We start from the raw sequence: 26871 nt of genomic DNA on the forward strand, positions 1-26871 counted from the left end.
TGCTGTTAACAACCATGTGAAAAGCAGTCATGTAACATAAGGTGCAAATAAATAACGTTTAGATTTTCTGTAAAATCCTGGTGCAAGTCAGGATTAAAGATAACATTAAACCCTTCAAAAAGAATTTATCTTAAACTAAGCAATGTCACTATTACAAATTCCAAGATAGCCCTTTAATGCAGATCAAGAAAATCTTGAACATTTGTTATTGAAAAAAAAATCAAATATCAAATAAATGTTTGGATGGCTAAACCTCTGTAAATAAATTAGGTTCTGAAACCTGTGTTTTCTAAACTCAGCACCCTGGCCTTTGTGGGCAGAAAGGCTAGAGAGTCTTGAAAATCTCCAAATCTCAAACCTGAATAAAAATGTTCCATGAACCTATTTTTTAAAAAAATACTAAAGATACACTTGAGCTGCATGAACCTTTTGGTTTTGCTAATTTATAAGCAGTCTGATTTTATGTATAAAATCATGAATATCTTACGTATTTAATACATATTGCACATTTCCTCTCAGAAATACTTCTGCTTGGCCTCTGTCTTCATGTGGCTGTGTACTTGCTTGAGAGTTAAGAAATATATTTTCTTGACCTTTTTGTTTTCTGCGAAGTTTTATTAAAATCAGCCAGTAGTTTTGTCCAGACAGCAGTGATGAGCAAGATCCTGAAGGCCAGATGCACAGGGAGCATGACCACTGAAGCCTTTATTCCTTACTGATGCTGAAAATCAGGTCATGCAGATGCAGGAGAAAGTCTTTTCCTACTCTCTGCTAAAGCTGGAGTAACCTGGATCATTACTCAACAAAATTTGGGAAAGAAGCAAGAAGTATGAGATATAATCCTGATGAACAAAACCAGGAAAAGAAGGATCCTTGTGATCTCCTTAGCTTGTCCTTTGCCAGACAGATTGTCATGATGCTGGCTGCAAGCAAGTTATCCTGTTAGGCTTCAGGAAATAGGCTGACCTTGTTATCTGAAAATATTTGGGTGGATCAAACTCTCAAAGACCTTCAAGGGGCAAGGTTTTTATTAAGAACCTCTTCAGGCCTTGAACTAGCACCTTCTCCTATAGTCACAACTTACTGCTTAACTCAACAAACCAGTACCTTCTCTTGAGACCTGCAGGGAAAAAGTACTTTGCACAAGGCCACGTGTGAGGAAGCCCATTGCCCTGAGACTGAATACATTTTACACTTTCAGAGACACTGTTTTTCCAACAGTTCTCATGTGTTCAGGGATGCATCCTGCAGCTGGAATGCTCTACTTGGATGGTAGTGCAAGACTGCCAAATCTGGGACCATGTTATGGTAATAAAGTTATTAGGGAGTGTTGCAATGAGGTGACACGGATAGAAGGTTGTTGTCAGTCTACACTTGTAAAAGAGGATTTAAAAAAACTCAGTGAAATTACAAATTTGGTTTAGTCTCTCTCTGCCACATCTTCCCATTCTAAGCAAATGACAGTGTGTTGTAACAAATATTCCAAAACCACTCCAAATTTTGCTGTACCACAGCAGCAAAGCTGTATAAAACTGCTAGATTTAAGGCTTGCTACATCATGCAGATTTATAGGATGAGTATCATAACCAGAATGAAGACAGATTTACTTATCACTCTGCTAACATAGTTATGTACACAGTTTTTTTCAGATTAAGTTTAATCAGGTGCAGACAGGAAAAATAAATTCCTGCTACTGCTCAGAAGCAAGAACAAGACAGGTAGTGCTAGCAACAGAGATGCTTAAGCATGAGAGACTACACAGCAGAGGAGGTTACCAGTCAATCAGGACTTTGTCATTGGGAAACTAGTTACTGGGAATAGTTCTCCTCTGAATAATTATCAGGAAGGCCAGTTTGGTTTCTTAATATGCTGTAGAGACAAGGTTGAGTAAAGAGGTTTGCTATTTCAATACCTTCCTCCCATCTGAAGCAGCTGACTGACAGTTTGCAAAGGTGACTGGCAAATTCTGCTTATCTCATGATGTTTAAGGAGATGGTTTTGATATGATTTTTCTTTAACTATAAATGCAGAAACCATGAGATACTTCTTTATGTTTGGAGCATCTCATTCACCTTTTCAGTTTTGGGGATGAGAATTGGCCATATAAAATATGAAGAATGAGATTTTTATTTCATAAAGTGGAGGTAACCAGAAGTAATAGGGGGTTTTATTGCTTTGTAACATCTGAAGAACTGCATGGGCAGTTTGTATTTTATTTATGCTCATTCAACTAATGTTAATTAACTTGTCTGAATCTGCATTTGAAAAATGTAAACAACTTTTCTATCCAGTGTGTGGAAAACTTAACAAACAGCAGCGGGAAGATAATTCCATCAAAAGATTTTTCTCCCTTGGTTTGTTATGATATTGTCAACAGCTCTTGATGGAATTAGTTTCTTGCATCTTGTTTCAGCTCATATGTTACTATTTTCCAAAGACTGTTCAAAATATAATTAAAAATGAAGGCTGTTTGTGAGCCTCATGTGAGAAAAAAAAAAAAACAAACCCTCTACATTCCAGAAATAAAATATCTTCCCAGTTGGATATTTATTGTTTTATTTATTTGCCTAAATTTCATTTTACAACATTCCTTCTTCTGATTGTTTTTATGTTGTGTTAGGAATTTAGAGCTAGGTAATGACTTTCTGCTGTCCCTATCATGTCAAATTAAGTTGTTGTATTCAGAAATAAGTGGAAATGAGAAGGGGTTCTGGCAAAGATTAATTCAGATCCTGTGGTGTGGTATGCAGGTTTTGCAAGGTATGTATAATTATCTCAAGGAATGTAAATCTTCCATCAGTTCATTTTCTTTTTTCCCTGCTGGGTCTAAAACCAAATTATTTCTTAAGCACTTATTAAATGCTTGGAAGAATATGGAAATTAACTGACCTTGCAAAAATGCATTTTTCTTTAATTGTGCTCTTGGGCTAGCTGCATTTTCTTTAGCAGGATATAATTTTCTAATTGGATCACCTTATAAAATAAATTTCTAACATGAAATAAAAAATCCTTGCAAAGTGACACTGCATTAAAGCAGGTGCATAAATGCATTCCTGTTCATTTTAGCTCTAAACAATTTTTCTTCAAATATGCTGAGTGCATCCATTTTGAAATGTACATTGCATGATTTTCTACCTTAAAGACCTCAAAGTGATTCAGGATTAAGGCTTCAGCAGTTGCCTTACTTTGGTATGACAAGTAATGCATTACACTTGCTGAGGAAAAAGTGGTGAAGTATGAGTCCAACTGGTTATGTTTCCATTTAGCTATGAGCATAGAATAGCTATAGGGAAATTTATAGCTCCTGCAAGTTTCTAGTTTAATTCAGGGCCTGGACTTTGGCTTTTGCAGTCTGTGGAATGAAGAGAAGTATTGATTTTACAAACTCTGTGCCCTCTTGAATCTGTCTATGAAGGGTCAGTGTAGCTGTTTCATGACTAATGAGCAGCTGAGACCACAGTAGAAGATTTAAAAAGAATTAATTCATGTTGAATTGAACTTTGATGAAGAAATTTTGCCAGCTGATATATTGGCATGTTAGTGAGGAGTTGCTTTAAGTAAAACTGTCCAATTATTTTCTTATCTTTTCCTCTTAATGAGCTAAGAGATCATTTCTGTTCTCAAAAGTCAATTATGGAAGTAGCTATAAAATCTTTATATTCAGCTGAATCCTGCCTCACTCTCCTGAAACATGACCTGAAATATGGGTGTCAGAGAAGAGAGTTCATGGCAGCAGCCCAGAATGCATGTGAATATTCGCTTCACTGGTGTGCTGTAGAGAAGCAATGAGCACCTGCATGGAGTTGTGGAGCCTGATTTTTACATTTTGTTCCCTATTTTATGGATTTGATATGTGCAGAAGTAGCCTAAATACTGTCTTCCACTTGCAGGGCTTAATTTATGTGAGCAAAGGTGTACTAAGCTCAAACTTTTTACTGTGGGCATAGAGTTTAAGTCTCTTACTTTGCTATCATCTCTCCAATCTTTCCTGCTTACCCTTTGGATGTACCTCCCTTTGTCTGTTGACTACCTACAGGATTAAATGCCAACCTTTTATTTCCTAACTCACATTTAATGTAAATGCCTTGCACATCACTGACACAAATTGTTTTGCACCCCACCTAGCTGTTCACCTCATAGGCACCTAAATCTAGGGATTTTGTATTTTTAGAACACTGTAATTTAAATAAGTATCCAGTGTAACTGGGGATGTCCAAGTCCTATCTGCTGCAGCAGACTACTGTACTAGCATCTTATTTGGCAAACATGGAAGTGTGCTATACTAATCAAAGAAATTCCTGGTGTTTTTCATACATCTACTGTTTCTATGAAAAATTGTGTAGTGGCATCCAGAGGTGCAAGATAGGGGCAGGGAGACATGAATCATCTGTGGATCCATTGATATAAAACAATGAGCTGAGTGCAGGCAAAGGGTTAACACCTTACTTACTGCACACCATTGATCTGCTGTTAGTATGGATTTGTAGATCCTGAAACATTCAGAAGTCAAGTTTGTGTTTCTCTCTGAATGTTACTTTTGTGTCATGATCTCAGTTGTCTCTAAGACCATTTGTCCTCTAAGACCATCCCTTCTGGCAGGAGAAATACACTTGGGCACCACCCTGCATGTACCTGCCGTGGCAATGAAGGATTTAAAAGTGTTTAAAAAGGCTCCACAACTTGGAAACTCCAAGTTACTACTAAACTACTACTACTAAAATTACTAAAATGCAAGTAAAGGTTGTTTTGCTAAATGAGTTCAGATTCCTTGAATCACAAATTCATACAAAAGTCCCTGGGGCTGTGTGAGTTCCATTGGCATTAGCAAGAATGTGACTAAGGATTTCTCATTCCTAATCAAGTATCTGTGTCTACTGCTGTGGTCTAAAGCTCTTCATGTGCAGTACAAAACATATGACAAATACTGTGCTGCTTTTCATTCAGCTACAAACCTCCCCAGAGAGAACAGTTATTCTGATTAAATGAATATTTAAGAGGAAAGATTTGGGGTTTTTTTCTAGAGCTGTATTTTTGAAAGCTGTTAGTCCTGCTTCTGCTTGTAAAAATGGGTAATGAGCCAAAGAAAACAATGCAACCAATTTGTCAAATTGTGCAAGGACTGGATACCTATTTTTTGGCACTCATGCTAGCACACTGATTGGAGTCTTACTGTGTCTGATGATCTTTGTGTGAAAAGCTTCTTTATTTGCATACTTGGCTGGAGGTGGTCTCAGAAATTAATGAAGTATGCCAATGTTGAAACAAATTCTAGGCACTAACCCAGCTTAATGTAATGGTGAAATTCAAAAAGCTAGCAAAATGCTGAAACTAGAAACAGGAAGGGAAGGTGGAACTATGATGGTGTCCAAGTGCTCTGTCATGTCATCTACAACTAGACTGCTTTGATATTCTGAAACAAGTACTTTAAAAGTAGAATACTTTAGGTATACATGGAGCTAATACAAGTAGTTAACATCCCTTCCTCTTGTCACACACCTTCAGAATTCATTGGCCTCCTAATTCAGTGCATTTTTACTTTCAGACATTATGCAAAAATCTGGAAAGATGTGCTGCATGTTATCTGCTGGTCCTCATTATGTAGCTACGCTACAGTCAAATTGCATCTTTGTCCTAAAGCTCTATTGCTTGCCTGCCTGATGTATGAAATAATGTCTTATTTTGTATAAAATATTCCTCATTTGGTTCGTATACTTCAGTTAGTGAATTCAAAAAATACTCCAGATACTTGTGGAAGATGAACGGAAAAGTTTCATGAGCACAGCTGTGTGCAATTTATCTCTCCATTTGAGGATACTTGTTGGAATGTGTTTGTAATCTTTGTTTAGCTCTACATAGTGATGTTAAGTACTGTGTTTTTCCTTCAGACACCTTGCTATTTCCAGAACATTATGTGGTAGGGAGGTCAATGAGAGGATTATTATGAGGAGATCTTTTCAGTACTAGCACACACTAATGAAAGTGAGACAGAGTGATAGTGGGGACTAACTAACCGTATAGCTAGCAAGTTGTGGATTTCTCAACTTAATGGAGTATTTGATATGGTCAAGTAGCTGAAATGTTGCTTGAAGCATTTGGAGTATTTTGTGAAGCACTGGAATGTGTGCAATATTCATAGCAACCTTTGCCAATTAGTGACAGTATCTTGCATCAAAATGGGAAAGAATTCTTCAGATTTGAAAGATGCAGGCTAGAATTAGGGGTGAGCTTTAGCTGGTGCAAACGATCTCATTGGCATAACTAACACATTAAAGAAAAACACAGATCTCAGCAGAAAGAACACGGGCAAAGTTACTGCAAAGAGTCCGGGAAAAGTGAAAGAGCATGAGGTATGTTTTTGGATGAAAGCTGTAACACAGTGGCCAACATTTTAACCATTTTTGTATGTATTTATCTCCATTCTACAGATGTAAAGCTGAGCTGCAGCAATAGGAAAGCCAAAAAATAGGTGCTGGGTTTTGACATGCAATTTGAGTTGATAGTAATCTAAATTTTAAGGAAGCCCTGCAGCAAAATGTAGGTTCAAAGCACATATTTCCATGCATTACTTCTTTTCAAGTCGAATGTGAATCACTAAAGTAAATTAGAAGTTCTTCATTGGTGTCCAATTTATTTAAAAAACATTGGTTAAAGCAGTCACCTTGCAGATTGCAGGGAGTCTGGTACACCAGGGGCTTCAATCATGCTTCATTTAGTCCCTTTTGTTACAGAACTTTCAACTTCTTTGAATGAAGACAGAAGGCATCTTTCCTTAATGCAAAATTCAGATTCATCCCTAAAGCAGACCTCTTACAAGCACTAAATTAAGTATTTCTAGAGAAAAAATAATATGTGGTTGTGTCATCAAACACTGTGGTGTTATATGCATTCACAATTAGAACAGTGATGACTGGGCTGTTTGTTCTCTGTTTGACGATTTGAACCTAGACAAAGCAGAATGAGCTGAGATACTGAAAATAAAAATCTGTCAGGTACATGTAAGCAGTGATTTTGAAGATGATTATGAATTATCCAGATTTAAGAAGACTTCTCTCAGAAATAGCAGAATTCATATCCTTAATGAGAAGATTGTGTCTTGCTGAATATCAAGGTTCTTCTCCAGATCCTCTTGGGATCCAGGGATTTCTCAAAGAAAAAGTTCCCTGAACTTGTCAAAGCAATGCACTCTTCTCTTAGCCTCAGTCTCCCAGATAGCTGAATGCCATTTGCTGACATTTTCCTTTAAAGAAATCAGCCTGAGTCTGGCACCAAGAAAAACGAAGCAAATTCTGTCAACATTACACATAGTTGAAATGGGGTTTTTAACAGCAGAATGGTGTCATGCATTAATAAATAGCAGTGCTAACCTGACCTGTCATAGACTCTGTAGAATGTTGAAAAAGAGAAAAGGAAATGAACCATAAAACAAAAAAGGAAAGATGAATCTCAGTCAGTATATTAAAATATAAATTAATATTATTTCTATGAAGGGTAGGAGGAACAAGAACTAAAATTAGTTTGCTGCAGACTCCCACAAACAGGTTTTCAATCTCAAAGTGATGTGCAATAATTTTATCAGATATTTTTCTCATGATTTTACTAGTTTAAAGGATACATTAATATGAATCATCAGATTTTTTTTCCAAATTATAAACAAGGCATTTTCATTACCAAAAACATTCTTACTTGTCTAATAGTGACTCTACCATGTAGACTTGGGGAAAGAGGTCTTTAAAACTAAAACCAGTAAGTAGTGAAATACAAAAATTTAGCTTGCTATTTAATTTGCTTGAGCAAGTTAAAATAAGCCTGGATAATACATTAAAATATGTAAAACCAACAATCTTCATTGTCAAAGGGATAGCTGATATGGTCTGTTATGTTGGAGTTTTTGGTTTTGACTATGTCTTTTCAAAAGGCTGGTACAAAACATTGTGTCAAGTAGGCATCATGTAACAGTCCTTAGAATATGCCAGAAAGGAAGTGGGTTCCAATATTCCTGGTTTTATAGGCATACTGAATATTGTTGGAAATTTTGGTGTTTGAAAGCCCCCAAATTTATAAAACATCTCAAGCACCTATCATAAGAGAAAAAAAATTCCAGGCAAATACAGTGATGCCTCTGAAAGGTAAGTAGTGGAGGTGTCAGAATGATCTTCAATACAACTTACAAGATGGCCATGAGTCTTCTCTAAACCAAATAATAATCCACTGGTGAGTGAGGTATGATGAGTGTGAAACACCACAGAGAAGCCATAATAGAAAACATGATCATAGTAATATTTGCCTGTAAAGTTCGGCTACAGAGAACATATTTGTATCTTGTGAATCAGCTGAACTATTCCAGAATTTAGAACATGTAAATTCTCTTACAGAGGAAAAGGATCACAAAATGAAATATGAAAAATTAAAACAGTTATAATAATAAAGGGACATGGGGAAAGAGGATGAAAATTGATCCCTGGGGTCTTAGGTAGAGTCAGAAAGCTGATGGTCAAATATTATTTGGCATGATTGTCATACATTAAAAGCTCACGTTCCTCCTGGAAGTATTTAATATATATAATTTGGGATCTGGTTTAGGATTTTTTTTAATGAGCAGATTTTAATAAGGTAACATTATCTTTTCTACAACTTAATCACATTTATATTATTTATGTTTTTATCCATCCTTAAGGTTCTCAGTCTTAACACTGTTCTAAAGCTATATTCCCATGTGGTATATAGTGTTTTATTAACAGCTTTTTAGCATCAGTGAAATTTTGCATCACATTAGACAGTGAAAAACACAGAAAGCCTAAATGACTAATGCTTCAGAGATGGTTCCTAGATGAATGTGGACAGCCTATTATGTATGACATTATAATTTCATTATAAAATCACTCATGTGTTTATAACCTGGAAATGTAGCAGAAGACATATTTATTTGTAGTCATTGTACTCGGTGGTGGGAAGTGCAGCAGTGTAATAAATTTTTGCCCTCTGAAATATGTTTATCTTGTCATGAGCTGGCTTACTAATGTGATTTTCTACCTTTTGCAAAAGAAAGGTAATGCTTTCTGCAGTTGCTATGATACAAGACTAATGCACTGAATTTTCTGGTGCATCCACACACATTGTGTTCCAGGCAGTTCCCTGTCACTGCTGCTGTCTCCCAAAACTCCAAATGTAAAATAAGAATACACGGATATTTTTCTTTTTTGCTCTGAAGGACTAGTGGCAAGAGTACTGAGTTTTAATTTGACTAAGGAATTGAATTATATTTATTTTTCTAAAAATCATCTCAAGAGGATGCAGCAAAAAAAGGGTAAAATGCACTCTCTTGTGTTTGGGACTTTATCAGCAGGTGTAAATACCTAGCTTTGTCTTTCTAGAAGTTCTATATCTAGAAGAGGCTTTATCAACCCTCTCCCCTCTAAGAGAGGAAAAGACAAAAGAGACACCTTCAGTGGACAGTTTGTCCCACAAGTTCTGAGACATTTTAAGCCAGGATGAATTACCTCCTGGAAGAGGCTGCTTTTAATACTGGTAAGAGAGGACACCTAGATAACTGAAATGAGACACCTAACTCCTATATACCTAAAATTATAAGAGATAAATCCCATTGAAAGTGATGAGGTGAATTTTTCAAACTTTTTGCCTGTGAATAATCCAAACAAGATGAACAGGTGGAGATGTAGCAAAATACTGGAAGTGTAGTGGTGTATATAGCAATAAAATAAAAGTAAAAATGTAATGCCATAGAGAAGCAATTCTGTAGAGAAAAGTCTGAAAAATACAGATCAACCTCATTTTGTGCAAAAGCAAGGCTTTTGTGAGAGTTGGTAATGATACTTCTGTAAAAGCAGCCTCTCTCCCATTTGCATCCTTCACCTCAATCTCCCAAAGCAAAACGGATGACAGACTGTGTTTCTTTGGAGATGTAGAACATATTCTCTGTCAGCTCCAGTGACTGTGTTCTCAGGTATTCTTATCTTGATCACATTGCATCAGCTAGACAGAGACTGAAGACAAGAAAGTAAAACTTTTGAAAATACTGGCTTCTTGCTGACAATGGATTAGTCTGCAAAAAAAAAAAAAAAATACTCAGGAGTTTTTTTTATGTAGCATGGAAATTCATCAGGTCTTTGCCAAGATATTAATTATGTTTTGAGTAGCAATATCAGGTAAGCTTAATGGATTTCTTTGCCGGTGTACTGAATGCGATTGCAATGAAGCATGAAACGAACTGTTTTAATGACTTCTACTTAGACCTGATGTTAATTTTTTAAGGACACCTACCTCTTTCATTAATTGAACAAGTAACCACTTGACTGTGAGTGAATAATTAATTTAAAAGTCTGAAGAACAATATTCATTGTACCTGAGGAAATATTACTGAAAAGTTTCTGGTGAAACACTTGAAAAATAAGTAATCGTAGCTATTGATTTTGAGATGCTTTCTCCCTATTGAGACACATATATAAAATAGATGTGCTCCTTTCTCTGCAGCTGGGATGACAGCAGCTCGGTTAGCAGTGGCCTCAGTGACACTCTTGACAACCTCAGCACAGATGATTTGAATACCACCTCGTCTGTCAGCTCTTATTCCAACATAACAGCCTCTTCAAGGAGGAACACTCATGCCCAGGTGAGTAGCTTTGTTGCTACTTTTCAAAAACCCCCAAGTATGCAGGATAACAAAAGAAAAAAATTGGTATCAATGCCTCCAAACAAATAAAGTATTCTTATCTTGCAAAATCCTCTATTACACCTGAATGCAAGATGCCATAGGCTCCAAAGATCCAACCCTGGGCTGTGAGCTGTCATTCCAAATTCCCTGCTCCCAGGGCATGCATTACTGCTGAAGGTGCTGGCTGGTGAGACCCAGCCCCTGCTGCACCCCAACACCAAACAAATGCAATATGATTGAATCTGTGATCACGCATTTCTACTCACTTCAGCTCATTTGGAATATCTCTTTCAGCAGATAACACAATAAAAAATAATGTGTTTTTTTGCTTTTTATGAGCTGAAACACATTAGGGAAGGAATATACAGGCTGTGCTGTCCTTTAAAATGGCAGAGATTGTCTTCTCCCTACTTAGGTCCAGAGATGAAAGTGTCAATGCATGCTGACAATGCTTAGTGTCAAAACAGTTCTTAACAGCATACAGCCACAAAGTATATACATAATACATATATCTGTGTGTGTTTGTGTCTATAAAGCTCTTGAGCCAGGTATCCAGGCATTTCTTCCCAGCTCCCCTCAAAATGGCAAGTGATAGAGAAGTCAATACAGAATCTTTGCAGAACTTGGTTCCCTCCAAAAAAGAAATAAAACCAGAAAACTTTGTCTCAATAGGAAAGTATTCCCTGCCATGTCATCTCTTGTTTACAAGCCAGGAACTTCGAGACTGAACACTCAGCATAGGGGAAGAGTGACTGCCTCTGGTGATTTGATGTCAAGTATTTGGGACACAAGATTGACACTTCTGATTCCTTTAGACTCCTGTAGGCAGCCAGTGTCTGCAGTTCGGAGGTCTGTTTTGTCAATGAACATCATAGCAGACTCTGTGAACAGGAGAAAAACACACATTGGTGTCATTTCCCCGAGGGAACAGGGAAACATAGTTACTTTTGGAGTGAAAATTACTTTAATCTCCAACAGGACAAGTGTAAGACCAATGCTGTATTCATGCAAAGATGGTCACACAAATGCCAACATTCTTCAGCCCTTACCATTGCCTTTCCTGCTCCATCAGGGATTTTCATGGTTGCTAACTGGAGATCAGCCTCTTCCCTTTCACATAAACAGTGATGGCCAGGTAGTTCTGGTTTACTTGTTCCATTGCATAATCATCAGGACTGTAAAATCTCAGGCTGACTATTTAACTCTTTGTGGTTTTGTTTTCATTTGGATTATCTCATGTTCTAGCTGCTCTATAATAAACCTCTGTTTTATTAGCAAATTGTTCATCAATGGATGCAGTGCGTGTTCATTTACTTTCATTCCAGAGTTTCTTTATATTATGAAGGCTAGAAAAAGACCTTTATCAAGAATGCCTTTACGTCAAGCAGAACTCACTGTATTCCTGTACTCCGCTGTATTGTTAGCTGGCAAGCTCAGTCAGAAGCTGAGATGAACAGAATAGTCATTTTTCTTTTTTCCAAGTCTTAGATATACTACAAAACAGAGATCCCTTTCTCAGTCTTTTTAAGTGTTCGAGCAGTAAGGTCTGGCTATAGACTGAGACAGAAATTGTGTATTTTGTTGTTGTTTTCTTGTTAAAAGAATCATAATGGTGAAGAGAGGCTTTTAGAAAGTAAAAAGTGTGCTACTCTTTTTATTTAAAATTATGCAGTTTGCTTTAAAAGCGTAAGACTATGTGTTTATAGTCATTCATGTATGGTAAAATGTCTGTAAGCATGTCATAACATGTTACAACATGTTGTAACAATAACTTCAATGCAAACTCTCTTTTGAAAGACCCAACAATATTTTTGTAGATATTGGCTTGGGCTTTTTTCCCCATTAATCCTTAGGCACAATCTGGGCTAGCATGTCCAAGGAACATATGTAATTGTGGACATGCAGAGAACTTTTGCATTTTTTACACTCAGCTGACAAATATGTAAACAGGAACTGATTATTCTGTCAGTGATCTAGTCGGTATTAATCCTACTTGTGACAGCAGTGCCGAGGAAGCAGCCACAGAGGGGACTCTGTGGTGAAGGAGCTGTGACAGCACAGAATAATAAATAGCCTGTCCCTCAATGTAATCCATTTTGCAGCCCTTCTTAGGTTGGTGATACCTGAGAGCAGCACCATATTTTTGCTGTTAAAGAGGGGCAGAAGCAAGCAGGAGTGGTGAGAGAGTGATGTGCAAATAAGGCTTCAGACTGAGGTCAGGAGGCTGCAGCAAAACACAGATGGAAGAGTTACACCAAACAGCCTGTCAGCACAAAGAACACCAGTCTTGTCAAACACAGAGGGTAGGGTCAGTCTCTGTTTCTATTTAAGTCACTTTCACAGCTTCTGCATTGTCTTGTTGGGCTGCTCCTTCAGCCCTGCCTTATCAGCATGCCTCAGGGAAGGCAGATGCCACAGGGGGGTTAGGTCCTCACTGGTGCATCCTCACATGGGTGTGAGTTTCAGAGGGTGCATGAGCCCAGCTGGTTGCCTTCATACCACAGATGAGTAGTGCTGGCATAAGTTTCTCTTCTCTTGTGTTAGCTGATGCAGCTAGGGAGAGTTTCTTGTTGGACACAATTAATTTCTTTGGAGACAGACCAGTAGAAAAGCCATCAGCTGTAGCACAAGTAATTTTGGGGAAGATGCTATGCTTGCTCACTGGTGGCACAATTTACTCTGTTCTGCTGGAGAAATATTCCTAATCCAGTCACAGGAAGTCTTGGGTAGGAAAAAGCAAGAAGCCACACTGAGGTGATTTTAATAGTATATTCAGGAATTTGCTCACCCAGGCTTTTAATAAAACCTCTCAGCACAGTGATTCACTTCTGAAATTCAGACTGAATTGAGGAAAAATAGGGTATCACCACTGATTATTAGAGTGAATTACGCTTCACTTCATTATAGTTTCTCTATAAAGGAAAGAGATTAAATGTTTTGAAAATAAAAGAAAGAGAAATGTCATCCGCAAATGGTTGTATTTGTATGTTTTTAAACTTTTCGAATCAGGATACTAATTTTAGAAGGAAGGTTTCTATGGCCCTTGCTGATAGACCAAATTCTTCTCTCCTACTGTGATTTAAGAAATCAGTAAATAATGGAGATGCTGGGACTGACCATTCTCATGAATCTCTTGTAGCTGAAGACAGACTCAGAGAAGCGCTCAGTTACGGACAGTGAAACTTGGGGCAGCACTGAAGAGCTGAAGAAGCCAGAGGAAGACTTTGACAGCAGCGTAGACAGCAGTGGCAAGTGGAAAGGCCTTCCCTCGGGGCTGTCTGAAGAGTCAGAGAAGGGGGGACAGAAAACATCTCTTTCTGTATCGCAGACTGGATCTTGGAGGAGAGGTATGACTGCACAAGTAGGAGCAACTCAGTCCAGGAACAAAGCAGGAACAAGTGCCCTCAAGACCCCAGGTAGGAAACTTCTGTAGTTCAGATAACAGGGGTCTTAAAATACTGGATATTATATATGTATGCCTATTATATGCATATTGTTCTCTCATCCTATAAATGACTGCAAATTCAGATTGTAATATTATAATTTTTTAATTTCTATAACTGTTAGTTTACTACACTCATAAAAAAATTAAGTACACAAGGGTGCATCCATAACAAAAACTGTGATTGCATTTTTTGTGCTCTCATTTGTGTATGTCGATGTCTATTAATTCCTAGAAGTATTTTTAGACTCATCTGTGCCTTATCTTTATTCTCTAGAAAACCTTACACTTTGAAAATTTGACATGTACATAAAAATGGCTAAATATTAGAAACTGAGTCAAAATGTTGAATATTCACAGGAGGAGACTCCAAATTATATTTTCAGTTGTTTCTGAACTAAATCTGAATTATCACATTCCACATACTGTGGGTAATCTACAGACCAATTTATCTAAGCAACAAGAAATTGTAAAAAAAGGTCTTTTTTACACACTTTCAGGGCTAAATGCCCTCTTACTTAATTTTGGAAAGCCTTTCAAAAGTAGTTACCACTTCTGCAATCTAGTTTTGAAGCAAAAAATCCAAAGCTGGTGAAAGAGATACCTATTAAGACCATCTAATCCCAATCCATCATTTTACTAAGGAAATCCGTATTCTCAGTAGAACATTTTCTGGAGCTTTGTCATGTCCTGACCAAACAGTGTATGCTTCAACTCCTAGTTGTAAAAGCAACTAACGAAGGTGTTCTCAGTATAAATCCCCACCCTTTGTGAACCCCTTTTGTTTCTTTGCAATTTGGAACTGCTAAACATTGCAGTCTCTGGTCTGTGAGATCCCTGAGGAGCACTGCCATGGTGATCATATGGATACAGAAAATATACCCCTCTAATAGCACTTAAAAATGGAGATACTAAAAGGTTTTCTGCACGCCAAGCTGAGCTTTCCAGATCTGTTTTCCTCAAGGTGATCAGGCAGCCACTGTGCAACACCAAATTGAGGCCTTAACTACTAATGATCTCTATGTTTGCTGGGTCAGAGTCTGATCTGTATCATGGCATGTGCATCTGTTTGTGTAGTATAAAATATGTGCTGGATAAAAACAGGAGTGGAGTTAGTTCTGCTTTGCAGGTGTTACACTTTATTACATCTTCATTTCTTAAGAGAAATTAGGTCATTCATCTCTAAAACTTCCATAATTCCTTGAAGAGTAAATTTAAAACTTTGGTATGTTTTGGGAGTTATTAGTGATACACAACAGATGTTTAGAGATGAATTAGAATTGAAATGCAATTTTTATCTATTTTTAAAGTAGGAAGAGGGTACTTTCTGTTATAGCAGAACATCTTACTTCGACCTTTCTGCATGTTACAATAAAGTTTTAGAAAATATGGAAGAAACAAAGAAACATATGTTATACAGTCACAAGCCTACACAGGACTGAAGAAAACCTCTCAAAAAATTAAAAATCTCGAGAAGACATCAAGGATATGACAAAGACTAATTAACTTATGTAATTGATATTGTTACAGATCAAGACAATTCATTCTATAACATAATCTCTCCCTGATAATTTTGTGTAACTAAAACCAGAACAAACTTATTCATAAGCTAAAAAGATGTAATCAGTGAAAACCAAAGAACTCTATAAGTACCACTAATTTCTACTTGCATAATTGAAATCATACTTCAGATGCTTATTACATGTAATGTTTTATTTTCAAGTATTATTTCTTTCATATAGAAATACTGTTAACAGAAAAAAAATTAGTCAGAATTTCTTATAGTTCGTTCAAGATCATTTTCTACAACTACAGTTTCCACCTATATATGAAACTGGAAATCCTCACAGGAATTTCAAGCTTTTATTACTTTCAGCTTACCTGTAATGTGTCATATCTGCTACAGCTAGCTGATGGGAGACTAAAGACCAAACTGGTCTGTTTCCTTAGGGGAGTTCTGTTCGTGTATTTTTTCATTTTGAAATTGTAATCATACAGTGTTGAAATTAGATATTAAGATGCTGCAGCTTAAACACAAGTGACCTTTTCTAATTTACTTAGGAAAAACCGATGATGCAAAAGCTTCGGAAAAGGGGAAAGCTCCCTTGAAAGGAGCCTCCATACAGCGATCTCCATCAGATGCAGGAAAAAGCAGCGGTGATGAAGGGAAAAAGCCTCCCTCTGGCATTGGGAGATCGACTGCTACAGGGTCATTTGGATTCAAGAAGTCTGCGTTGGGATCTTCTACCATAATCACCACAAGTGGAGCAACCATCACAAGCGGGTCAGCTACGTTAGGAAAAATGCCAAAATCTTCAGCCATCAGTGGGAAGTCCAACGCAGGGAGGAAGACGAGCTTAGACGGTTCCCAAAACCAGGATGATGGCCTCCTGCATGTGAGCTCAAAGACAACTCTGCAGTACCGAAGTCTGCCTCGCCCATCGAAGTCCAGCAGCAGTGGGATCCCGGGCAGGGGCGGCCACCGCTCCAGCACCAGCAGCATCGACTCCAACGTGAGCAGCAAGTCTGCGGGCGCTGCTGCCACCAAACTGCGAGAGCCAAGCAAGATCGGCTCCGGGAGGTCCAGCCCTGTCACCACCAACCAGACGGACAAAGAAAAAGAGAAAGTGGCAGTGTCAGATTCTGAAAGCGTCTCACTGTCCAGTTCCCCTAAATCCAGCCCAACTTCGGCAAGCGCCTCTGGCACACCAGGACTTAGACAGCCAGGATCCAAATACCCAGATATTGCCTCCCCCACATTTCGAAGGTTAGTGCATTTCTGTGATTCCTTGAAGTTGCAATATATAAAGCAGGGATTTTCAATATGTTGGAATACTTTGCAAAAAGCCTTTTAGGGAATATTTTGCCACAAACAAATCAAGTACAGGAAAGTAAAAGGGCAGTATTTTCTTCATACAACACAATTATTTCTTTGAGATTTAAGGACCTTCCCAGACCTGAAATGGCTGCTCCTTGAGCTTTAACCATTTTATGTGCATCCCCATAACTATAGTTTGAAGCTTAGAAGGTGGACTCACTGATCCTTATGGGTCTCTTCATACTCAAGATATTCTATGATTATAAGTTCAGCCACATGTGAAGTTTCTTCTCAGTACTGTGGTAAACCCCCATAGGGAAGAAGGACAGTGTGTTTAGGCACATCCTGTTAATGGAACAGGCAACTGCCATATTCTGGATGGAGAACTAAAGAGCTCTTTAAATTATAAAGAGTTAGATTTTCTTTCATGTTCTTGGCAGCTCCAGCTACAAACGGTTCATTATCTTAGCAGCTTTGTTACATTTTTCGATACAAACACTGGCAAGGCTAAATTTCAATTGTAAATTCTCTGTGGTAACATTTCTGGAAGTACAAATCCGGATGGCTGCTCTATGAATTGCGATGGAGTACTTGCACTGCTGGAGAAAAAGCCAATAGTGCCCTCTTGTGCCTACATACCAAAACAGCATCTCCAGGAGCTGGGGGAGCTGCATCTTAGTTTTGTGGGCTTGGTAGTATGTAAAATGGATTCTTATGTTATTAGACATGCTTACTTTACATCATGATAAGTTTTGCATTTATTTACTTGTAATTTATAAGCTGTAAATTAACTGCAGCTTAAAATATTTCCAGAAATACATTAAAGCATGACATGACCTTTTAGTTCAAATTTTAGAGGACTTGCAGTTTATTTTTTCATCATCACCATAGAATTTTCATATCTAGAATTGCTGGAAGACTTTATGTGAAATACACTTTTATAATTCCTGCCCTTGGAGACAAACTGAGTCCATTTAGACACGGTGCAGTTTATTCTGTCTGAGTGGTTACTACATGGCTGATGACCACAATACCGTCTGTGCAAAAAAACAAGAGGGGAATTTTGCACAAATACTTAGATGTTTATTAAACTAGGAAGGATTTTTCAAGTGTTTGTTTCAATCATTTAAGCAGATATGAAAAGCAAGGAATTTAAAAGTTAATGGCTTGAGAATGCTTAATTACTGAATTTGGGTGAAAGTGTAATCTGTTTATGAACTAATAAGACAAAAAATGTGATTATTTAACCTCTCTCTGGGAGGGTCTCTGTGCAAAGGGCACGTCTGAATAGGAGTGAATAAGAGCTGATACTAAAGAAACAAACCATTATTATCATGATATGGTTAAGTGAATTTAAATTTGCGCTGTGATTGATCAACTAGGTAGGCGTGATTTTCATAGCAGTAATTAAAAATGTGTGGTTTGGCTCTTAGGATGTTGCGCCATGAATGTTTAATGTGGCTATCAGTTTCTCTAAAGCTATTTGTTTTACATTTAGGTTGTTTGGTGCCAAGGCAAGTGGTAAAGCTGCCTCTGCACCCAGTACTGAAGGTGTGAAACCCACATCGGCAATGCCCAGCCCTAGTACCACATTGGCACGGCAAGGCAGCCTGGAATCGCCATCCTCGGGCACAGGCAGCATGGGCAGTGCAGGTGGGCAAAGTGGTAGCAGCAGCCCCCTCTTCAGTAAACCTTCGGACTTAAATGCAGATGTTGTAAGCTTAAGTCACTCCCTGGCTTCCAGTCCTGCCTCAGTGCACTCTTTCACATCAGGTGGTCTTGTGTGGGCTGCAAACCTGAGCAGCTCTTCAGCGGGCAGTAAGGACACACCAAGTTACCAGTCCATGACTAGCCTTCACACCAGTTCCGAGTCTATTGACCTTCCTCTTAGCCATCATGGCTCTCTCTCTGGACTGACAACAAGCACTCAGGAGGTTCAGAGCCTGCTCATGAGGACTGGAAGCGTCAGATCTACTCTTTCGGAAAGGTGAGCTTGCCTATAGATATAGTGACCACAAAATAAGTGAGAGGCAAAAGGACAGGAGCCAAAAAAATAAACCCTCCACCTCATTTGCTAAAGAGACACCGTTTAATTAGCAAATTAGTCCTTTATATAAAAAAAAGGAAGGAAGAAAAGAGAGCTGAAAGGCATTGTAATGTGGAATCAACTGCCTTTTAAGGTTTTACAAGCACTTTTTCTATGTTGAGAATTTTTTTTTCCCTCTTGTACTGGAGACAACGAGAGAGAAGGGGGGAAGCTTTCTAATCAAAGGCAAGTGTTAACAGCGCACAGGCACATAATGATTCCTGTATGCTGGATCCACCTGCTGTCCCAGCATCTGGCAATTCCAAAGCAAGCAAAGCGCCAGCTGTGGGACCCCAGGTTTTCTCTTCCCATTAGCTCAAAGCACAGGCAGAGCTGGTGTGTCCTGGCCTTCAGTTGAAGAGTCTTGCCTTAAAATACTCAGTTGTTAGAAGTTGCTTGTTACATGGTAATCATTACATAGATCAGCACTGAAGTGCAGTTTCACTGGCAGGGAGACAATTTACAAGATGAGATCCTTGCTATACAGTCCTGGCAACTTCCTAGAACAGACAAAGAAATGCAAAAAAAAAGGTTTTTCTTTTTGCTCTATTAAATAGTTTTTTTGATATGCAGATGTCTAGCCCGGCACAGCTGAACCAGGGTTTTTTTTGGTGGGTTTTTTTCCTTTGCTTTTGTGGATTTTGTTTTTTGTTTTTTGGTTTTTTTGTTTTGTGGGTTTTTTTGTTTGTTTGTTTTTTTGTTTTGGTTTTATTTGTGTGTGTGTGTGTGTGTGTGAAACATTTATTTGACTTTTGCAGGAGAGAAAATTGGTCTTTGATGGTCGCTAAGTAACTTCCCATGAAAATTTTCAGGATTTGACAATGAAACTCTTATCTCACATGAGGACTGTAAAATCAGTATTAAATATTTCATTAGCCTTAGATTCAAAAAAGAAAATTTTACTGAATCAGTCAAAAGTATTTTAAACTTAATTAGTTGTCTAACAATACAAACCTTTTAAGGAAAAAAGACCTTTAACATACACTGTCAAGATTTTTTTGCCCTTTATATACACTCAGAGGTTTTTCAATACCCATCCTTTGCATAGAATAATTCAGTGAAGCAGCATTAAAAAAACCCTCATAATCAAAACTTTGAGAAATCTAGATGGAAACTTTTCATAGATTTAATTTTCTTATGTTACATTCATAAGTATTAATATATCAGCTAAAAATTGCAACTCTTAACAATATAATTACAAATTATATTACTATTCTATACTAATATATTAAATTATATTATTTATTTTAATAATTATAAAAAGTGTGTATGTGCCAATGTAACATACACTAACAATACAGAGTTTTGTTAAAAATACAGTGCTTATAAATACACTGATACATGAGCAATTTGTAGTTGGCACCGTGCCTTTAATTTTTAAAAAGGAATTTGAATTTTGTACTATGAACTGAATGTGACAATATTTCTTAAAAGGACAATTATTAATACTAAGCTTAAAAAATCCTTCACTGCCACATTTATGGATGGTGAGGTCAATAGAATTATATGGAATAGTATGAATTTATGCCAAAAATTATATTTATATGCAGGATCTTAAACATCATATTTCAAGTATTAATGGCTTGGCATGAGTTCCTGAGCAACCACCACTCCTAATACTTTATGTATTTGTTCAGTGACTTAATTTCAGTGGTTCCAAGTACTTTGCCGTTGGCAAAATTTTTAAGTTGCAGATTTGTCCATATGGGGATATTATGATTGAGTCCAGAGAGAGCCATTGTTCATATTGATCTGGCCTCAAAACAAATACATGTACCTAGAGTAAATGCTGTCATTTCTTGAATTATAGCCCCAACAGGGTTTTTCAGTTTGATTTTTCTAAACTCTTTTATGCATTAAAACTTACATGTAGCAAAGTATTTTTTCACAACAAAAGCATTGATTTGCAGCATTGGAGACAGATATGTCTGGGAGCACATTATGTCCTTTTTTCTTTGTAAACTCAGATTATATCTGAAATGCCTTTGGCTATACTAATTATAGCATGGCATAGCATAAAAAATTATCTGCAAAGAGGTTTTTTCTTCTTCTTCAGTCACCCTAGAGCTCGAAAAAGACTGAATCAGCATTCCTTATAATCAGGCATAATAATATAACACAGAGACAGTCAGAAAGACCAAAGTGCACAGTGAGGTACAACTAGTAAGCAACATAAAGTCTATGCAGAGAAATTGATGAAAAATTGAAAGAGAGAAGAGAGGTCATGATAGATGATATATAAAAAAATGTATTTCTTTCATTGAGTATTAACTGTTATTTGATGGATAAATATCAGTAATGGCAAATATAATATAATATATATAATATAATATATATATAATATAAGAGGAAATGAAAACGTAAAAGATATTTTTGATTTACTGGTCCTGATGAACTTTTCATTTCCCTGCTTCAGACACAGCCTGAAAACCCTGCAGTCATTAGAACTAGAGAAGAGTTTTCAAAGGGTCTGTGCTGAGGAAGGAGTGAGGAGGAGAGCTGGGATAGAGGGCAAGGGGATTACACGAAGGCCAGTTTGCCTGGAAAGAATACAGAAGATATGAAACAAAATGGGTTAAGTAACAGATAACATGGGATTAGTCATTAACAGCCTTTTAAATAATAAAGACTAATTTAATTAATTTGCAGGAAAAAATGCTCTCTGAATAGAGGAAAAATAGCAAATGCAATAAAAATCCGGAATTTACTAAAGCTTTAAGTAATATTCCTAATAACACTCATAAGCAAATGTAGAAAATAAAGGTGCTTGAATAGTTGGTAAAGACTTACTGAAGATGAGTGATCAAAGATATATTAGTCTGAAGGGGTATAACAGGGCAGGATATATTTGTATAGATACCAAATGGAAAATAGTGAGGCTATTTTGCAGAAGTGTGTACAGAGTTGTAGTGCAGTTGCTAGGACAAAGCATTTTGAAAATGAAGATATTGTATATAAGTCTTAGAAAGCAGCTATGCTAGTATTCATTTTCACGTTAAGGCTTTAACTTGAGACTTTGGGACATCAAATTCTAGGAAAGAGCAGCTGGAAAAAACATAGAAAATGAGAACAAAATCTCAGGGTACATCTATGTTTTCTATGAAGTAAAGTAGCCCTTGACTGCCTCCTAAAAAAGAGTCACATTTCATGGAGACAGCAAATCTGCAAGGTCCCTGCTATATTTGCTCACCTAACAATCCAGAGGTGATCAGATGTTGCCCACAGTTTTCAGGCTACCCACTGGGTGATGGTGTGGCATCAGCACAGAGCTGCCTGACAACTCCTGGAGTGAAGTGTCAAAGTTTACTCCAGCCAAATTCTGCATCATTCAATGAGATTCTATTGCATTGTAACAACCAGAAAATAGACTCAGTAAATGTGAGCAAAATGTTTTCTTTTTCAGAATGAAAGGAGATTTTTGCATCTCTCTCAGGCCTTTTGCTGGTTTTGCACTAGCAGTATTTAGAAAAGTCTGTTTTTTTATCATAGCCGTGTAGCTCCCTATATGGGAGGATGCTTCTATTTTACCTTACAACATTGTAGAGGGATTAAAATAATCATGCAAGTGCTTATACTCTAAAATAAAAACATCTTCTAGGGTTAATTGAGAATATTACTGCTTTAGTTGTAAAATTTTCCAGGTGGACACAACCAGTAGTTCTTTCAAACCCTAATTGCTGTTGAGCATTGCAAATTTGTAACTTTCTTCTGCTTGATCTGGAGGACACAGCGAGGAGGGCATAAAAATGCAGAAATTTAGAAATAAACAGTGGTCTGATGAGCAGTAATAGCGGCATTTTAAGGTTAGCAGAGTGGAATATGACTGACTTTCCCTGGTTTGCTTTAAAAGAAGGTTTAGTTTTGAGTGCTATGAAAGTGCATGTAAATCCACTTAAGCCCTTCTAGACTTCTAATTATTTTAAATTATATTGATAGTTGTGGTTTTAAGGTGTGAAACAGGGCATCATGTATCAAATTTTCTCATATGCCTAGCCTTTTGTAGAAACTAATTTGTAAGACCCATATCAGCTTGTCCCAGCCTGTCATGGAGTTCTCTAGTTGTTTCTTAGCTTGGATAATTTGTTTTATTCTCTAACACCGCTGAAAATGTTAGATGTAGCTCAAGGATGTGCTATTATGGCCCTTTCCAAAGATAACCTCATTGCCAAGGGCAGACAGGGAAATGAGGAATGTAAGGCTTCCTGTAATTTCCCTCATAGAAGTTGCATTCAGTTTCAGCACTGTAAAATAAAGAAAAGGGAATGAGATACAGTGGGCATGGTAACTTCAGCCTACGTCTTCTTTCATCTTTCTGCAAGTTTGCTTTTACCAATTTACATGGCAAAGGAAAATATCAAGAATACTATGATATTCTCATCTTCACTTTATATTGCTTTTTGTCCATGTATGCATTGCTTCTTTCAGGAAAGGATTGTCTTTATTATCATTATCAACTTTAACAATGTGAAGTAAATTCAGTTTTATTTGCCAAAAGTCCAGTTTCTGTGGAAGCAATGAATCCAGCTCTTCGTGGATGAATGATTTCAGATATTAAAAAGATAAGGGCAGTTATTGGTCTGAAATAATAGTTATATGAGACCATGCTTAATGGTTTCATACAATTATCTGAAATCTAAGAGTATCTTTGTAAGCTTTATTATTTTAAAAACACACAATAAGCATTTGCTACACTCACTTTAATGCAGTTGCAATAACTCCATGATTATGTTGAGGAATATTCATCCCTATTTCATTTGATGATCAGATTTCAAAGCATTTATGGGAAATCCTATGGTCACTTAACCTACTTATACGACTGGCATACCTTTTGGCTTGTGGATTGGTTTAAAGAAGCACTGACTCCTTTATTTTTTAGATAATGTGCTACAGATTACTTTGAAATACATATATCTCCAAGTTAAAGTAATATTGGAAAATACATTGTTCATTTGGACTTTTAAGTGTTTGCATAAGACACTGGTGTTATGATCATGTTTATTCATCTTGAAATTTAGGAGTGTACAAAGATAAATAAAGGAACATTAAGACCCCATTTTTCTCTGTGAAGAAAAAAAGTGAATCATTCATTCAAATTTATGTTGTCTTTTTGCCAGGCATTCTTGGTCCTGTTAGTTATGTTGAGAGCAAAATTCTGAAAATACAGTCCTCTGTCTGACATGGGACTACTCTCACACGGACGATGATAACTGGGCCTATGCTGAAATACTGCTAATTTTCTCCTTCCATTTGCTTTCTCCAAATACAGAACAAGGCCCTTTATTAAACTAATAAAATCATCTGTAAAATTTCCTAGTGGTAAGAGTAGTTTGCTTCCATTCACCCAAGCCCTGATAACAGGTTGTTCATGATAGTAGACATCTTGTTGATTGTAAATTGTCCATGCCCAACAGTGTTTTCACTGCCTTTATCTACTTGGATCAAGGATACATGACAGTAGGACTCACATCATCCCCAGCACAACAGGAAACACTTTTAACAAGGGTATTTCTTGGGTAGCAAGGGTCCTAAGCTACTGCTGCTCTCAGAGGTGTGATTATGATCTGTAATACAGAAGCTTTCAAAAGCCATTTTGCCATTTAATCCATATGGTGACACTAAGCTATGTTCTAAAGGAAGAAAACTTTGCAATACTTATTTGATGATAACTAGTCCAGCCCAAACCAACCAGAGACCAATTTACCAAGGCTCTATGATGAAATGCTCAAAGGGAACTTGGAAGGAGGGCTGGTGGGTGGCCTTCCAGTGATGTGATTTAAATGAGGAAAACTCCATCCCTATATTTTGGGTAATCAGCCACTCTGACACTGTGTGAGCAGGAAAATGGAACAACATCACTCTGGTGCCACTTTGCATTGTCCTCACCATTGCCTTACTATGTGAGCCCTTCAAAAACAGAAAGCCAAGAGTCTAAATCTTTAGGACATATTTCTACATGCAGAGCTGTCATTTGGCTTCTGGCAAGGCCATGCTGCCTCTTAGCAGGTGCCACAACCTTCATTTCTTTTGGAAATCTATTGCCTTACCGTAGGCAACTGTGAAAAAATAAAGATTCATACTGTGACCATATGATTCTCACAGAGATTGCAGACCAAAGCTGTAGAAAGGTTAGAAATGGTAAAGAAGCACTCCTTTCTGACTTGGACAGTCTCCATATTACTATTGACCCAGACCAAAGCATGTCTAGATGAAAAATTAATGTGCAGCAGCCCATGTCCTAGTGTTCTCTCCAGTGAGTAAAGGATTTATCATGAAAGTTATATTAAAAAGCATTAAATGACCTTCTGTTATGCACACAAACCTACAGCTTTAAAATTTGTAGTTCTGAACAGTCCTGTTTACTGTATGTCCTTAGGGATTTTTTTTGTTTTAACAGCATGCAGCTTGACAGAAATACACTACCCAAAAAGGGATTAAGGTATATATTTTTTTTGAGCATGACTGCTGCTTCTCTATTTTCCTGTAACCTTTTCTACACTGCCTTTATTTTTCTTTCTCCTTTTGTTGATCCCGTTTACAACAGAGTTCTTGGAATTTCAATTCAAACCAGAAAATGTAAATTTTAACAATGGACTTTTTCTTTCCACAACTGCCTAAGGAATAAATCTTCTTTCAAGATACACCATGGAGAGTAAATTCTATTAGGGATCATTTCCTTATGCAATGAATCTTAAAAGGCATTGAATCCTGTAGACCTTTAAGAGACAGAACAAGATATTTATGCAATTCAATAGGACTAATTATTGAAAACATTATGGAGAAAAACAAGGATTTTGAGGTGGATCTGACTTAACTCATGCAAACACTCATGCAGTTTGAACTGGAGAGCTATTTAAGGGTAGGGCTAGAAAATACCAATTTTACTATCCAAAGTTTGTAAGTAAAAAATGTGTGCTGCTCCATACAGTTTTCTTGGTCCTTATCCAGAAATACAGAGTCCAACTTTGCTACTAACCCTTCACTGAATTCTGTCTTCATCACAGAAAACAGAATTTATCCACCCTCTTCTCTCCTCAATGGTTTAAAGAGTGGATCATTAGGTAGCTTGGCTGGTGTTATCAGGTATGGAAGCCCATCTTCCCAGGAAAAAGATTTGGCAAGCAAGGTTATATATACATGCACACAGACACTCTGCAGCTTTCCAATAGCTGAAATTACACTATTAAATCTCATGAGTTTTGAATAAATATTTATGAAATTTTAAGATTCTGCTAAACTATTGTCACTATAATGCACCTTCTGACTTTCTGCACTAGCTGTTCCTTAATAAGAATTTAGTAAAATTTCCTGTCATCACAAAAGAATTACTTTGGATTTGGAGAGAGTAGAAAAGGTGGAAGACATTAAAGACATAATAGAGCTCCCATACAATGGGATGATCAAGGTTTGTGGGTGTACAGCTGTAATGGTGGCTGAAAGCTGAAAGTGGATTGGAGTGGGAAAACTGCTTATAGGCATATGAGAATGATCATCTGATAGCCCATTAAAAAAAAAAATCAGTTTGATTTAATGGGCAGAGATCCCGGTCCAAAACTCAGATCCTGAATTCTCATTTTGCCATCTTTCCAATCTGATAACCACTCAGTAACTCTGTGATCTACCACATTTATAGGCAAAGATCATAGCTGTCTTTTTGAAAGGAGAAAGAAAGTAAATATTTAATGAGGACAAGATGGTTTACTGCTGTAAAATATCCTACAACAACCCTAAGCACAACACAAGAACTTACTTGTTCATTTAATCTTTTATCTAAGCAGAAACACTTGTGCCTCACAAGCCTGAAACCATAATATCAAAACTCCTTTCTGCTGTTTTGGCAAACGCACTGATGGCTCCTG

At 37.2% G+C, this 26871-nt stretch overlaps 1 protein-coding gene across 1 annotated transcript in view; it reads left to right on the forward strand.

Moving 5' to 3' along the window:
• NAV3 (neuron navigator 3) overlaps window positions 1-26871 on the forward strand; it is a gene marked incomplete at its 5' end in the record, with an annotated part of 137357 nt that overhangs the window by 63190 nt on the left and 47296 nt on the right. Inside the window, 5 exons of the mRNA XM_066319210.1 lie at window positions 10489-10621; window positions 13809-14085; window positions 16173-16878; window positions 18428-18916; window positions 25410-25451. Of these exons, the coding sequence (XP_066175307.1) occupies window positions 10489-10621; window positions 13809-14085; window positions 16173-16878; window positions 18428-18916; window positions 25410-25451 (1647 nt within the window). The remainder of the gene's footprint in view (window positions 1-10488; window positions 10622-13808; window positions 14086-16172; window positions 16879-18427; window positions 18917-25409; window positions 25452-26871) is intronic.

This window comes from Sylvia atricapilla, chromosome 5, assembly GCF_009819655.1.
Source record: "Sylvia atricapilla isolate bSylAtr1 chromosome 5, bSylAtr1.pri, whole genome shotgun sequence".
Taxonomy (NCBI): domain Eukaryota; kingdom Metazoa; phylum Chordata; class Aves; order Passeriformes; family Sylviidae; genus Sylvia; species Sylvia atricapilla.